The 17,120-nt window shown below is 45.8% G+C and overlaps 1 protein-coding gene across 1 annotated transcript in view; it reads left to right on the top strand.

Moving 5' to 3' along the window:
* LRP1B (LDL receptor related protein 1B) overlaps nucleotides 1–17,120 on the top strand; it is a 3,812,342-nt gene that overhangs the window by 3,374,213 nt on the left and 421,009 nt on the right. The window contains exon 72 of the mRNA XM_078683424.1: nucleotides 10,114–10,246. Within this exon, the coding sequence (XP_078539550.1) occupies nucleotides 10,114–10,246 (133 nt within the window). The remainder of the gene's footprint in view (nucleotides 1–10,113; nucleotides 10,247–17,120) is intronic.

Here is a 17,120-nt window from a genome sequence, read left to right as displayed (position 1 = left end):
TCCCAACTTTCAGAAACAATTAGAGTTGTCTAGTTATCAAAAATGTCTGTGTTTGGTAGGTTTCCCTAGGTGGCTGCTGTGCCAAGATTCTAAAACAACAGCTATCTATATTGTTGAATGCAAAAACAACAGTTGATGGACAGAATGCAGAACAATGTCATTCATTCACCCCAGTACAGAGATCTGAGCCTAAATCCATAGTTTTTTTTCTCAGCATGCCATTCCAGTTTGAACCCAGCCATATGCAAATCAGCCTTGACCCTGTGCCCCATGGGAACAGTCCAGCCTGAACCGCCAAGCCAGGTCCTCCCTGGACTGGAAACATGCATCCTAGGACTGGATCCGGGCTTTCAGCCCTCATCAGCCAGGATAGCTTGATTCCAGTGGCATGGAGAGCACAGGACTCTCGTCTGAGCATACCCATCCCCCTCGGGGTGATGAATGCAAAAACAACAGTTAACAGGCAGAATGCAGAACAATGTCCTACATTCCCCCCAGTACAGAGAGCTGGGACTAAATCCATCGTTTTTTTGCTCAGCATGCCATTCCAGTTTAAACCCAGCCATATGCAAATCAGTCTTGACCCTGTGCCCCATGGGAACAGTCCAGCCCGAACTGCCAAGCCAGGTCCTCCCTGGACTCGAAACAAGCATCCTAGGACCGGTTGCGGGCTTTCAGCCCTCATCAGCCATGATAGCTTGATTCCAGTGGTATGCAGAGCACGGGACTCACGTCTGAGCATATCCGTCCCACTCGGGCTAACAAATGCAAAAAGAACAGTTGATGGACAGAATGCTGAACAATGTCATATTTTAACCCCAGTACAGAGATCTGGGCCTAAACCCATTGTTTTTTTGCTCAGCATGCTATTCCAGTTTAAACCCAGCCATATGCAAATCAGTCTTGACCTGTGTCCCATGGGAACAGTCCAGCCCGAACTGCCAAGCCAGGTCCTCCCTGAACACGAAACAAGAATCCTAGGACCGGTTTCGGGCTTTCAGCCCTCATCAGCCAGGATAGTTTGATTCCAGTGGCATGCAGAGCACGGGACTCACGTCTGAGCATATCCGTCCCACTCGGGGGTGATAAATGCAAAAACAATTGTTGATGGATAGAATGCAGAACGATGTCATACATTCATCCCAGTAAAGAGATCTGGGCCTAAATCCATTGTTTTTTTGCTCAGCATACCATTCCAGTTTGAACCCAGCCATGTGCAAATCAGTCTTGACCCTGTGCCCCATCGGAACAGTCCGGCCCAAACTGCCAAGCCAGGTCCTCCCTGGACTGGAAACAAGCATCCTAGGACCGGTTTTGGGCTTTCAGCCCTCATCAGCCAGGATAGCTTGATTTCAGTGGCATGGAGAGCACCAGACTCATGTCTGAGCATACCCATCCCACTCGGGGTGACAAATGCAAAAACAACAGTTGATGGACAGAATGCAGAACACTGTCATACATTCACCCCAGTACAGAGAACAGGGCCTAAACCCATCTGTCTATATTGTTGAGTTCTCCTTATTGTGTTTTTGAGGACATCTCTGTCGTGTGTGCTAGGCCAGGCCAGACAAGTGGGATGCCATTTTTTGGGAAGAAGTGTGAGGATGTTGAGAGGATGTTGGACGGTAGGGATTGGTGGATCCCTGCATATTCCAGAGGTGTCAATCTCTGAAATGTGAGGAAAATGTGGGATTTTAGGCAAAGGTTGAGGTTTGCAGTGCATCGTAGGTAAAAAAACATTTTCAGATCCATGTAGTGCACAAGACTCTGGATTCCCATGGATGGCTAGTTTAAAAAAGTCTGGGTCTTATAGGTTTCCCTGGGTGGCAGCCAAGCCCAGGCCAGACTAATGTAGCCTTTCAGCATGGCAATGAAAAGATATTTGGATGTATCCCTACTCTGCCAGTCCATATAAGCATAACCACACCAAAAATCAATCCAGATTTTCAATTGCTTACCACGGGGATGTTATGTGCAGGCAGAAATTGTGTTGGGACAGTTGGGACATTAGTGATGAAGGATAGGATAACCGTGCAGCCTGAACACCCCCATCATTTTTTTGTAAACTAAAATATTTCCTTGGTGTCTCATGGTATTTTTGCCCGGCCTCCCAATGGTAGAAATGTTGTAAACTGCAAAATTTACCCCCATGAAGCAAAAACACTGTTGGACTTAGTTTTGGGTGGGGCCACTCACCCATGCCTGGCAAGGCAGCGCCTCAATCCTTCTTTTGTTTTTGGACCATTTTTTCCTTGGTGGCATAATGGAATTTCTGATATCCAGAGTCCAGTTTGGGGTAAACTCCCCTATGTACCATTAAGGCTGTTGGGCCCTATCTGAGGTGGGGGAACAGCCCAATGCTTGAGCGAGCAGCCTCCCTACTCCTTATGCTTTAATTAATTTTTTCTTGGTGGTCTAGTGGGATTGTCTGCCTTCATGCAAATTGCGAGTAAAATCCCTAAATCACAGGCCCATGCCCATAGGGCCAATCCCCCTTCACAAAAAATAGTACAGCTACCATTCCCGGGTGTCTAGTGGGCTGTTTACTCCCCCTCCCCTAGGGACGGCTTGAGATAAACCCTCCCTATCCACCACCGGGGAAGCAGAAAGACAGGTAATCCCTGGGGAAGGTAGGTCCAGGCCTATGTGGGATTGCTTTCTACTAAAACGACAGTGCAGTGCACCCTCTCTGCTGCCCCCCAGGATAAGCACCCATTTTCCGCCCCCTGGCGACTGAAAAACTATTGTGTGCTGAATGGGGACGCATAGACCCATGCTCATGGGGGCGCTCAGTTTCTCACCCACTATTGTGCCCCTGCTACTTATGTCATCAACACACTAAGCTGGCATGGGAACCTGTAAAATTATGAGGAACTCGGTCCATAAACATTAACAGTTTTTGGCTAAGACATTATGTCAATTTTCCAGTAGTTCATTTTATGAGAATGGTAGATGCTGACATTCACAAAATCTCAACACTATTTGCCCTCCCACACTGATATCTAAGTTCCAAGTTGAGCAACCTTGTACTGTTTTGAGGCAAGTGATATTTTGTGTCTAATTACTCTATAATCCCCAATGAGACAACTTTGAAAGTGTTTTTAATGTATCTTTTATGATACGATTGTATCGAAATAAAGGAATAAAGAAAAAAAGAAGGTTAAGGATCGTTAGAACCTATTTTGTATTTTTCTCAAAGACCCAGCTTCAACACACACCTTTAGCCAGTTATCGCTGAAGGATTCTGATACTCCAGTTTCAAAGGTCACACAGGATAGTGAGGAATGTCCAGATAAAGGTGCTGTTGCCCCATGCCCACTAGACGCATCAGCCTTGACACAGCGGTCATCAAGTTGAAGACTGCAGGAGGGGTGTCTTTCGAGGAAATGGGAGTGAAAGAAATCAGAAGCACAGAATTTGCATGCACATTTTTTTCACTGAATACTGAGGAAAAATAAGGCTTAATTGAGGGGTGCATATTCGAGTTCAAAACAAATCTTTTTTGTTCTCATGTGTATCCACAAACACATTAAGTGTTACACAAGGTTGTTCAAGTGGCAAGCTGGGTTGTGTGTGTGGGAGGGGTGTAGGGGGCTGCAGTTTGCTCTACACAAGACAGTTCTGCTGCAGCTTCTGATGCACATTACCCACCTCCTCTACGTCCATTCTAGAGGGGCACCCCGGTCCCTTCAGGCATAGAGGACTGGACAAGACCAGAGAGAAGGTCCACAGAGGGACCTCGCAAGCAACCAACTGCTGGCACTGCACATGATATATTCATCCCTGGCTAGGCTCCTAGTGGCGCTCCTCAGAAGATTGAGTGGGGGAGCACAGTACAACAGGAGGGGTGAGAGGCAGAAGTGACTTTGAGGCTAAATATAGAAAAGACCAGTAAAGGCAACATGGGAGTGGTAGCTCACACACTGTCGGTCGGAACGCATTCATGATTTTTGTATCATCCCACACACTGGGGGTCGGAACGCATTCCTGATTTTTGTATCAGCTCACACACTGGGGGTCAGAACACATTTTTGACTTGTGTATCAAGTGTAAAATGAACAAAACTATGTTAGTTGACTTATATTTTATAGTGAGCTCTGTTTGTTTCTGGGGCTGAAGGTCTGAAACAACATTATACATTTAACAGAGCAGAGTGACTTCTGTTCATGGGTGCCTAAAAAAACTGACTGGTGCCAGCAGGGTTGGGGCAGAGTCAATGATTGCATTTGTTTATGTAAGTGAAATGGAGCGTGGCCGCAAAAGTGAAAGCGACCGCGCTCGGTTATAATTAGTAACCGTATCCACGTCTAGCGGCCAGCCTTTGCGCACCACTGCTCGTGCCCGAGACCCAAAGGCCATGGGAGTGAACCTCTGGAAGAAAGGCGGGACATGCACCTGGCTTTGTCCAATTGCGTCCTCTCATTTTTTAAAGCCACACACAAAGGCCAATAAAATGTGAGAAAAATGTAAAGGCACATGCACAAGTTTACTGAGAACTCTGTAGTGATTCCAAGAGGCCCGCCTAGAGCAGGGCATGCGCGCTGCGCTAGGCTAGACCTAAAAAGGGGTGGGCTGGGTTAAATGTTGTGGTACTTTTTTTTATATAAAAAATACTTTTTACAAAGGTTTTGCCCACCATCTTGAATTTTATAGCAACAGGCACATTTCAATACTTTTGGTGGCACTCTAAACGTTTTGATTACTCTAGCTAAGGGAACTACATTACTGGAGGTTAATGATAGTTTGAGGGCTGCTGGCACCATTTATAGATTGATTTAGCAATACCCAATAATTCCATGCTGTTTCCTGTTTAAGAACCCCTGCTGGGCACACTGGCACTTGAGAACTTGTTTGGAGCTAGGATTAAAATGGTGTCTCCTCCCTTCTGTCCTCTATGAATCATACCTGCAGCTATCTGCTTCTGCTTCAATTAAAAAAATGTGAATATATACGTGCTACTTAATGAATATTTAGCAAATAAGGAACTGTATTCTACCAATTTACATCTCTGGTCTGGAGTGCGAGACAGAGTCATTCTATCAAATCCTCTAACTATTGTTGAGATCTGCAATTCGTTCAAGTCTTAAAACGATTCTTTATCTATCAGTACCTGCTGCTATGACATGCCATAGCTGTTTGACTGAAGCATACTTACAAATACATTTCTCTGCCTTGGTTGCTTCTGATCTACAGCTCTATGTTGCTGTGAGAATTATTCCAGGATGAGACTAATGGTGTACAATATTGTGAGAATTGTATTTCGTGTTCAAAATCAACACATTTTTTAAATTAGAAAAACGTGTGCTCATCGGATTTCTATTAATTTATTACAGGAAATAATTTTGATCAGTAATATTTATAGAAAATCAACAGTTGATGAGGTTGTTGTCCTGTGAATGGATTTTAACAATCACCTGATGTCGTTAATGTTTTGTCTTGGTGATATATATGAATTTGTCAGTGGAATTTGCTGCATTATGCGAACTGTTTTCGGTCGCAGGTATTTAAATGTGTTGGCTGCAAAATTTCCCATCAGCATTTGAATTCATGTCATATCTAACTTTGTTGCAACGCCACCGGTAATACTGAATATTAAATCAAACACTGCACAAGATATGAGTGCCACGATCGAATAGCACTAACACAATTCTGTTTAGGGGACCTAACATCACATTTTTAGCATACCAACAGAAGAAATGGGGATGTTGTCAGAGATGCATAAGCACAGAAACCTTGCTTACTTTTTTAAAGCAAGAAACCGATCAATATACCAGAAAAACGTGCTGAATCACTTTTTCATTGAAAGAAAAAAAAAACATGTTAATTTCGATTTCGAGTAACCCCTCCCCCCCTGTATTTCGAGCACCTCGTTATGTCCTATTTCTGGGGTAGGGGTGGTAAGAGTAATGTAAAGAAGCACATGATTCCCTTGTGTTTTGATAACCAACTTTGCCATTTAGGAGTGCCAGTTCCTTTTGAGTGGTCAAAGTGAAGAGGTTATGCTCAAAAGAGTCTGGAAAAAAATGGCTTTAGATGGTTTCTTGTGCTCTTTTAACTTCCTTTCCACCCTCCTAAAATGTGAAAAAGTCTCCTGTTATCGAGAATAACCAATTTTTAATGCCTTGGTAAAAGTACACATGGTTCTAGAAATGCAAGAAACAATTCATACATTTATTGAGTGGAAGCAAGCAAAAATCAAAACAGTCTCAAGTGTCATAAACTCAAAAAACGGTAATTTCACATCATTTAACTAAAAATAATTACAGATTATTAAAACATTTTGCGGCTGATTGAGGAGCTGCTTCACATGAGGACGTTTCTGGAATGTCTGGGAACATTTTGGAAAAGCTATGTTTCTGTTTAAATTAATTCTCTTTATCTTGACTGCTCCTGGAGAAGTAACTTTAAAAAAGACTCAAGGCCAAATGCTAGCCCCCATCTTAAAATAAGAGGGCAGAATTAAATAATGGAATTTAGATCTGAAATAAACAATACATTTTTACAATATGATAGCACACACAGGCACTTAAAATGGCTATCATAAATTAAATATTGGCTGTCTAGCACCTATGAGAAGGTGAGAATTCCTCTGATCATCTTCTTACAGGTTAGCATTTTCAATGCCCTCTGCTCATTACAGTAATGGTCAAGTCAAGTTTCGTCATTAGGAATTCTCACACCTGATGTGAGACCATTCATGTTGGTATTGACTCAAATCAAAAATCATTCTTTGGGCCACAACAATGTATGTAAATGCCGGCCTCTCCTTTCACCTGTTGCTTTAAAGCAGTGCACAGATGACTCGTTCCCGATTCTTTCTAAAGCAGAGACTCAGGGATTGCAATCCACTTGTAGTTATAACAATCATTGCCAATGCCAATTATTTGTCTTTTATGTATTAACATGTCCTCAATCTTAAGCTGTACAAAGGTTAACAACTCCACATTGCTCCTAACATTTCTGGCATTCACAACCCATGTTAGAGATATCTTTAGACCAGCATGTGCAGCATTCAGCATCGGTTAAATAATGTTAAGAGGAATTGTGATTCCCATCTATGTGACAGCCATCATCATCATCATCATCAAAATAACCTACTCAAAACACCTTACACAGAAGTACACATCACAAGTGTGTTACAAAAGCATAATTGGAAACGTTTATAGTCTACAATCATTTATAGATCAAAGCGCACCATTTCCAATGACTAAAGTCATCACTTATACAACACATTCACACATACAAATTACAATCAGTTAACTGTTAAAAGAAAATAACAATTAATGTTATTTGATCAAGACAAAAGGAAAATGTCACACATTTAATTCCGGACCCTCTTGGTCGATAACAGGGCATTTCTAAAATGAATGTAATCACTTGGTGGGCCACTTCACTGCCTCCATCTTTTAGAAGTTAAGCAGTTGTTTAAGCTTGTTTAATCATCATGATACTAACATAATCTCATGGAGTTATTTCCAAAATGAGATTGCATTACATTTAAGTGAAGCCCTATCTGTCTCTGTGAATTCTGCAAATAAATAAAGATAAGATGAAAAGCATAACCCTTGGGGCCTAATTAGGATATTGGTCGGTAAGCCTCCGATCATTCGTTGGAGGCTTACCAACCGACATCCCTGGTTTGAATTCCGACCGCCTAATTAAAATGTAGACAGTCGAAAGTCAAACTGGTGAGTCATTCGGGCTCGTTTCCGATGGGCTCAAGGAGCCCGTTGGCTAGTCAGAACCATCACATAATCCCATAAGGATGGCATTTCCGCCATCGGGATACAATGTTTGTTTCTTACAGGGTTTTCATGTTGGGCTTTCTAACACAAAACGCATGTCGGAAAGTGACATAAGGGACCGCTAGCAGGGCCCCCTTGCCTCACTGGTTTCCAGTGTGGGCCTGGGGGCCCCCTGTTAATCCCCGAACCGTGTGGCAGGCACCTAAGGGCCACACGGTGCAGGGATTAACAAAATCTCCCATTCATGGGAGCTTGTGCTGTGGTCATTTTCCGGCTGCATCACAAGCTCCCATAGAGAAATGGGATTTTGCGACCACACCATTTGTGGTCAAATCTCAATTGCAGAGTCAGGACCACCATCCTATGGTCAGTTGGTTCCTCATACGCTGTGATGTCAGTCGGAGGCATCTCCGACCTATATCTTAATCATGCCCTTAGTCTTTTAAGCTAGGGGGATTTAACCAACTCTTAAAACAGCCTGTTCAGAAATGTATAATTACCAGATAGCCCAGTGTTTCAAACACCCAATTATTGCTGGAACAGTCATTAAAAAGCAAGTTTGGAATCTTATCCTTGGTTCGTGTTTTTTATCTAGGTATAGTTCTTTACCCTAAACATATACTCAGATTGCACCAATACTCACTTGGATCATTGTCAAGAATGTATTACAGTCTATAAAGAGAACACTCTTTATCTGAAGCATGATGGAAGGCAATAAAAAGCTGTGAGGTGGATTTATTAGAAAATAATGCAACAGCAGAATTTTAATCAAATTGTTGTGTTGTATTGTGTAACACTAGAGTGAGACAGAAGCACACAGCTGTGTTCACCAAACATCCCCCAGCTCTTGTTCACAAAGAGGCTGTCTAACTCAATACTAGTGCTTGGTTGTAAAACAATAAGTGCCAAAGCCCTCATTAGGAGGCCACTTCAGCTTGCACCTCCCATTGACCATGCCCGCCCTGCAAAGGACAGTACTAACCCAACTACCATCCATTAAACTCCTACAAGTGTGGCAATTCAGACTATTCCAGGCCCCCAAAGCTGTAAGAAGGACTTGTGTGGCAGGTTGTAGTCATTTTTAATCTAAATTAAATTGTTTAACAACTGTTGTTGTGGTCATCTATAAATTAGACAAACTGCGCCACCATGTGACAGATTATCATAAATACTGAAGTTTACAATTAAGTTCCAGTGCCAAGCCCCAGAGACCACCAGCTCAACTTAAGCACTGCTCCACACAAGCACACCTTGGCACAATAGTGCATGGGTGTATTCATGATGCTTGCATAGATTTGGTACTGGAATGGTACCCTCCAAGTACAAAATAAGGTACAAAGAAAACTTTAAAGCAATTCACACATTGGATGTTTGCTGTAGATTTTAGCACACATGAAATATATGAAACATTAAGCGAAATAAATACTTTCCATAGAGGCATTCTTTTTTGGCACAATTCCACGTCTGACAATATTTGTAGATCTCGCTGTGTGTCAAAACCATGGGTGTTAGTGTTGAAATGCACAAGTGCGAGCCATGGAAGGCCCCATTGATGCAAAACACTGCAAGGCCTTCTTTCTGCTACTTTAACGCAACTTTTCAGAACAAAACAAATTATCTTCTGGGGAATAAATACTTTATTAAGACTTTGCACTGCTTTGTGCCACTTTTCGTGACTTGTGGAAGGGCAAACTCTCGACAACTCTGCCACGTGTGCTGGTCACTCGCCAAAGGGTTAGCTCCTAATGGAGTCCAATGAGTGGATATGTGTGGCAGCTCCTGCTCTCACCATAAGGCTGTTCTCCAATAATTAAGCTGCCTTTCTGAATCACACCCATGCATGTTGTGTTCTCCATGGAACAGGACTGAGGTGCACACTATACCCGCTTCTATATTGCCACGGTTGCTTTATAAACCAATGCTCAGTGTGTGCAGTGTCTAGTGGAGAGTTTTGTTGTTTCCTATGATGTGTGAGTACACGTGGTGTGGTTTGTGGTAAATTAGAGTGTGCAGCATAAACCAACATACTGAAGGCCATGCACACTTTGTTAAGAAAATTACGGCTCTACAGTGAGCATTGCTAATAGTGTTGGTGCACAAAAATGTGAAAAATGTACAAACCTTTTTGATGCTCTATGTGTAATAAATATCTGTTGTCACTTTAATCAGGGAAATTATTACTCTTTTGTCAGGTTATATTAACTACATATATGTTCTTTTTTGCTATTATTACTGTCATTCAATTCCATCAGTTGCAGAAATATAGGCATTCATTGTCTTTTCAGCACCTTATTTAATGTCTCAAATTCTAAAGTAACATGCTTTTCAACACTTACCCACTGTTTACATAAACATTGTATTTATACAGATGGAGTGCATATCAGAATGTAAAGAAGATCAGTTTCGATGCAGAAACAAAGCCCACTGTATCCCCATCCGATGGCTGTGTGATGGAATCTATGATTGTGTGGATAACAGTGATGAAGAAGTCTGTGAGACAGGTACGAATACCAAGTGTTTTGTTCAGATATATTTTCCTCTGCCGCTTGAGCTTTCCAGACCAATCTGTATTAGAAGAACCCATTGGCACACTAAAATCCTGTATGCGATTGGGTAATCCATCCTGATTTGGGCACAACTTGAAGTTTGCACCTCAAGTGAGATTACAACTCAGTTACAATTACAGTTATTGCCTAGATCAAGTGGTTTTTCAACCACAGAATACACATCTCAGAAAAAGGAAAAACATGCAGTTTTCTGCCTTATGCTCCATTCATTTATGAGATAAATCCTCACTTAACTGTGCAAAATTACCAACCAATTAGGCACTTGCAACGAGGTCCTACGAGGTCACATTTCTATAAGGCTCTCATTATGCATGTCCCAGTAATAGATGTGATATTTATTGCACCTGACCAAGTCAGCTGAGTCAGTGGAATAATTACCACCCATTTATGAGTTTTTGGGGCATAACATTGATTTTGGTGCTTATCATAACGGAATCCTCTATTCTTTCAGTAAATACTGGTCATTTTTCCCCCGATAATGATTGGCTGTTCACAAATCACAAAACTCATAATTTGGATAAGTGCAGTAACAGCAGATTCTGATCATATCCCAAATAACCAGCCTGTTTGTTGTTAGAGCCTAAGGGTATCATTTAGGGGAGCCCAACATCACTTTTGCAGCATGTATATTGGCAGGGCTCTCATAAAGTTTTATGAAGCCACGCAAAGCTATAATGGTGATGCGAAACTGATTATTCCCACAGTCACTTTCATATTTGACATTGTAAAAGGCACATATTCATTAAAATACTCTTAAACAATTCAGATTCAATTCAGTCCCAGTCCCCTCTCAAGACCCCCACGTGAAAATTCTTAAAGTAAAATAACGAGCGAGTGTAAACTCTGCGTGTTCTCTACGAGGGAAATGCAACTGCGCTCTACATTGGAACGCGTACGTAATCTGGCTCTTGTGTGGGAGTTATTCCTTTAATGCAAGCAATTTTCAGTTAAAGATATGTCGAGCGTTTTAAATCGTGCTGCTGAAATACAAAGGTTGTGCGTGTAGCCAGGAGTTTACAACACTCACACAACCATATGGCCGGGATGCCCGCCACCCCCTCCCAACACGTTTCCCCAAGAATGGGAAGTCGGACAATAGTTGAACTTTTGGAAGGCGGGAGGGAGTCACCCTCCCGGCTGTATTTATTAAAATATTAAACAAAATTTAAAACATTAAATAAAAGTTTCATCATTATGCATAATGTACAATTTGTCATTTATTACATTTCGATGCAGTCATGTACTTTTGGCTAACATCCTGAAAATGCATACACTCTAACTCAAATTGTACATCCTAGCATTAAGGGCCAACGGCAAGGTCTTAACCGGTGTCAGATCCCTACTACCAGACTCCCGCCGTCACGGTGTGAGCGGCGCATGCGCAGAGGACTGTACCCTCATTGCCAACTGTAACTTCCATTGTCGTGGTGGGGGCCCCCTTTCTACTCGACGCCATCTTAAGGGTCGTCCGAGTTCCCGTATGAGGTCTCTGTAGGAAGGACAGCGCGGACTCTCCCCCCATCCCCACACTCTCTATCCGCCGTCGCGGATATCCGGCCCGGGAAATTAGTAGGAGGGGCATTTAACCACCTCCCCCCCTGGGAGGGGCCCATGGCCATCTCCCCCTAGGTGCCCCATCCTTAGTGGGTGCCGCCTCCCCGTGGAAGGGGCCAATGGCCGTCTTCCCCCGGGCGCTCCCATCCATTGTGGGTGGCGCCCCACTCTAGGGACCTTGAAATTACTGCTCACCGATCATGACCTTACCGCCACAGACCGGATAGTTGACCGACTATCCGTTCCCCCCAAATCCTCCTAGAGGTCATGCTTCCTCAAACCCCTTAGCCATGCTACGAAGTCTCCTATGAGTAAGTCATTCCCCTCCCTGGACAGGTGAACCCCATCGTTCAGATACATTTGATCACCCCGAATACACCCATGAGGAATGTTATGCAACTGCGCAGAACGGAACAATCTGCCTATTTTATTATTGACCCGTTTAACTGAATGGTACAGTGCTGACACCAAAAGGCTCCCCTGCCACATCTTCCTAGGAATCATGTGGGACCAGGCAATCGTACACCCCGGGACTCTTTTAGCCAACCAGCTAACCGCTGACAAAATTCGTTCAAGTAACACTCGTCTACCCAGTGTCACCAAGTCATTGCCTCCAGGTGTACTATGACTACAGACGGCGGTGACCTATACCGCCCTAGAAGCCCCTCGAAAAATGCTTCAAAGTGGTCAAAAACGAGCCCACCCTTCTCATGGAAGGACACTCTGAACCCGTATTCCCCAGGTGCGTGAATCGCCTCACCTTCCTTGAATACGTCGCCGGCGCGCCTCACGTATGAGTGGCCCACGACCCATACCATCCTTTCTCCAGTCGGTGGCCTCTGACCGCTGGTCTCCTGGTGCTGGGTCGACCTCAAATTCCGCCCCGCGTGGCAGGCTCGCGAAACTGTAAAGTAAACCAAAACAGAAAACGTGAGTGCATGTCAATTGATCACTCACAACATGTGCAATCGCACATACCTCTTGAAGCAATTCGAGGACCAACGGCCCAATTGTTTCACTTCCTCAGCACTCTGACCCCTGGCTGTAGCCTCAGTAGCAGCCCCTATCCTAAAGGAGTGGGTCCCAAAATCGCACGGGTCCACGCCCGCGTCAGCGATTGACAGTGCTAGCACCCTCTGAAACTGAAGTGGAGTGCCATCCTTGTGTCGGAGCAAGCTCCCCCCCCATGCGGCCGCCCTTAGCGCCAAATAGTCTTCCACACACTTCAACGGGCAGATGGGGGACCCCCGCTTGCACTGTACGACCACACTGTTTCCCATAGCCCACTGGTCAGTCTTGGACCTGGCTATCACGATCACCATCGAATCACCCCTTATTTGGATGTGATCCCTGCACAAGCCTCCCTCCATATCTCTCTTGTTCCTTGCGACAAGTTCGCTCACCCTCATAGCCCCATGGAATGCCAATGTGAACGCTGCCCGGAACAGAACTGCTTCAAAATGGGAGGAACACGTTTCATCCAGCTTTGCTAAAAGCAGAGACAGTCTGTCTAAGCCAATCGGGTGCCTCGTATCTTGCTTGCAACCCTCAAGGCGCTGCCAGCCGCGAAGGGCTTTTTTCACCAAAAAGGAACCTGTAGGGTCTTTTATGCCATGTACCTGGGCCATGAATGAAATGGCCGCCCTATGCCTACTGGCCATTGCCGCTGATCGGCCCTCTCTGTGCAGCGCTACCAAGTACCCCAGGAAGGATTCCTCCTGACCCCATTTCTGACTCTCTGTGGGACCCAAATATGTGCAATAGGAATGAAACGCTCCTTCGTATGCTTTCCTTGTCCTGGGGGCTAAACTCGCTGCCACGAGGTCTTGTAATCCGGGGCACCGATTAGCCATATTGTTTCGGGGAATGGTGCTGCCTCTAGGTCCGCTGTGGGTAGATAACCCTTGAATGCCTGCAAACACAACAATGATGGACAGAATGTGGATCAATGTCACACATTCACCCCAGTCCAAAGATCTGGGCCCAAATCCATCGTTTTTCCACTCCACACCACCCTGCGTTAGACAATGGCGATATGCAAATCAGCGCTGACCCTGTGCCCCATGGGAACAGTCCAGTCCGAACTACAAAAGCCATGTCCTTCCCAGAACGGAAACAAGCATCCGAGGACCGGCCCGGTTTCGAGGTAACACCTCTCATCAGCCCGGCTAGCTTGATTCCAGTGGTGTGGAGTGCCTGGGACTCACGTCTGAGCATCCCCAGTACACTTAGAGCGGTACCTGCAAACACAACAATGATGGACAGAATGTGGATCAATGTCACACATTCACCCCAGTCCAAAGATCTGGGCCCAAATCCATCGTTTTTCCACTCCACACCATCCTGGGTTAGACAATGGCGATATGCAAATCAGCGCTGACCCTGTGCCCCATGGGAACAGTCCAGTCCGAACTACAAAAGCCATGTCCTTCCCAGAACGGAAACAAGCATCCGAGGACCGGCCCGGTTTCGAGGTAACACCTCTCATCAGCCCGGCTAGCTTGATTCCAGTGGTGTGGAGTGCCTGAGACTCACGTCTGAGCATCCCCAGTACACTTAGAGCGGTACCTGCAAGCACAACAATGATGGACAGAATGTGGATCAATGTCACACATTCACCCCAGTCCAAAGATCTGACCCAAATCCATCGTTTTTCCACTCCACACCACCCTGGGTTAGACAATGGCGATATGCAAATCAGCGCTGACCCTGTGCCCCATGGGAACAGTCCAGTCCGAACTACAAAAGCCATGTCCTTCCCAGAACGGAAACAAGCATCCGAGGACCGGCCCGGTTTCGAAGTAACACCTCTCATCAGCCCGGCTAGCTTGATTCCAGTGGTGTGGAGTGCCTGGGACTCACGTCTGAGCATCCCCAGTACACTTAGAGCGGTACCTGCAAACACAACAATGATGGACAGAATGTGAATCAATGTCACACATTCACCCCAGTCCAAAGATCTGGGCCCAAATCCATCGTTTTTCCACTCCACACCACCCTGGGTTAGACAATGGCGATATGCAAATCAGCGCTGACCCTGTGCCCCATGGGAACAGTCCAGTCCGAACTACAAAAGCCATGTCCTTCCCAGAACGGAAACAAGCATCCGAGGACCGGCCCGGTTTCGAGGTAACACCTCTCATCAGCCCGGCTAGCTTGATTCCAGTGGTGTGGAGTGCCTGGGACTCACGTCTGAGCATCCCCAGTACACTTAGAGCGGTACCTGCAAACACAACAATGATGAACAGAATGTGGATCAATGTCACACATTCACCCCAGTCCAAAGATCTGGGCCCAAATCCATCGTTTTTCCACTCCACACCACCCTGGGTTAGACAATGGCGATATGCAAATCAGCGCTGACCCTATGCCCCATGGGAACAGTCCAGTCCGAACTACAAAAGCCATGTCCTTCCCAGAACGGAAACAAGCATCCGAGGACCGGCCCGGTTTCGAGGTAACACCTCTCATCAGCCCGGCTAGCTTGATTCCAGTGGTGTGGAGTGCCTGGGACTCACGTCTGAGCATCCCCAGTACACTTAGAGCGGTACCTGCAAACACAACAATGATGGACAGAATGTGGATCAATGTCACACATTCACCCCAGTCCAAAGATCTGGGCCCAAATCCATCGTTTTTCCACTCCACACCACCCTGGGTTAGACAATGGCGATATGCAAATCAGAGCTGACCCTGTGCCCCTTGGGAACAGTCCAGTCCGAACTACAAAAGCCATGTCCTTCCCAGAACGGAAACAAGCATCCGAGGACCGGCCCGGTTTCGAGGTAACACCTCTCATCAGCCCGGCTAGCTTAATTCCAGTGGTGTGGAGTGCCTGGGACTCACGACTGAGCATCCCCAGTACACTTAGAGCGGTACCTGCAAACACAACAATGATGGACAGAATGTGGATCAATGTCACACATTCACCCCAGTCCAAAGATCTGGGCCCAAATCCATCGTTTTTCCACTCCACACCACCCTGGGTTAGACAATGGCGATATGCAAATCAGCGCTGACCCTGTGCCCCATGGGAACAGTCCAGTCCGAACTACAAAAGCCATGTCCTTCCCAGAACGGAAACAAGCATCCGAGGACCGGCCCGGTTTCGAGGTAACACCTCTCATCAGCCCGGCTAGCTTGATTCCAGTGGTGTGGAGTGCCTGGGACTCACGTCTGAGCATCCCCAGTAAACTTAGAGCGGTACCTGCAAACACAACAATGATGGACAGAATGTGGATCAATGTCACACATTCACCCCAGTCCAAAGATCTGGGCCCAAATCCATCGTTTTTCCACTCCACACCACCCTGGGTTAGACAATGGCGAAATGCAAATCAGCGCTGACCCTGTGCCCCATGGGAACAGTCCAGTCCGAACTACAAAAGCCATGTCCTTCCCAGAACGGAAACAAGCATCCGAGGACCGGCCCGGTTTCGAGGTAACACCTCTCATCAGCCCGGCTAGCTTGATTCCAGTGGTGTGGAGTGCCTGGGACTCACGTCTGAGCATCCCCAGTACACTTAGAGCGGTACCTGCAAACACAACAATGATGGACAGAATGTGGATCAATGTCACACATTCACCCCAGTCCAAAGATCTGGGCCCAAATCCATCGTTTTTCCACTCCACACCACCCTGGGTTAGACAATGGCGATATGCAAATCAGCGCTGACCCTGTGCCCCATGGGAACAGTCCAGTCCGAACTACAAAAGCCATGTCCTTCCCAGAACGGAAACAAGCATCCGAGGACCGGCCCGGTTTCGAGGTAACACCTCTCATCAGCCCGGCTAGCTTGATTCCAGTGGTGTGGAGTGCCTGGGACTCACGTCTGAGCATCCCCAGTAAACTTAGAGCGGTACCTGCAAACACAACAATGATGGACAGAATGTGGATCAATGTCACACATTCACCCCAGTCCAAAGATATGGGCCCAAATCCATCGTTTTTCCACTCCACACCACCCTGGGTTAGACAATGGCGAAATGCAAATCAGCGCTGACCCTGTGCCCCATGGGAACAGTCCAGTCCGAACTACAAAAGCCATGTCCTTCCCAGAACGGAAACAAGCATCCGAGGACCGGCCCGGTTTCGAGGTAACACCTCTCATCAGCCCGGCTAGCTTGATTCCAGTGGTGTGGAGTGCCTGGGACTCACGTCTGAGCATCCCCAGTACACTTAGAGCGGTACCTGCAAACACAACAATGATGGACAGAATGTGGATCAATGTCACACATTCACCCCAGTCCAAAG

The sequence above is a fragment of the Lissotriton helveticus genome, chromosome 3_1 (genome assembly GCF_964261635.1).
Source record: "Lissotriton helveticus chromosome 3_1, aLisHel1.1, whole genome shotgun sequence".
NCBI classification, from domain to species: domain Eukaryota; kingdom Metazoa; phylum Chordata; class Amphibia; order Caudata; family Salamandridae; genus Lissotriton; species Lissotriton helveticus.
Note: the sequence above shows the minus strand (reverse complement) of the source record. Positions and strands in the feature narration are given on the sequence as shown.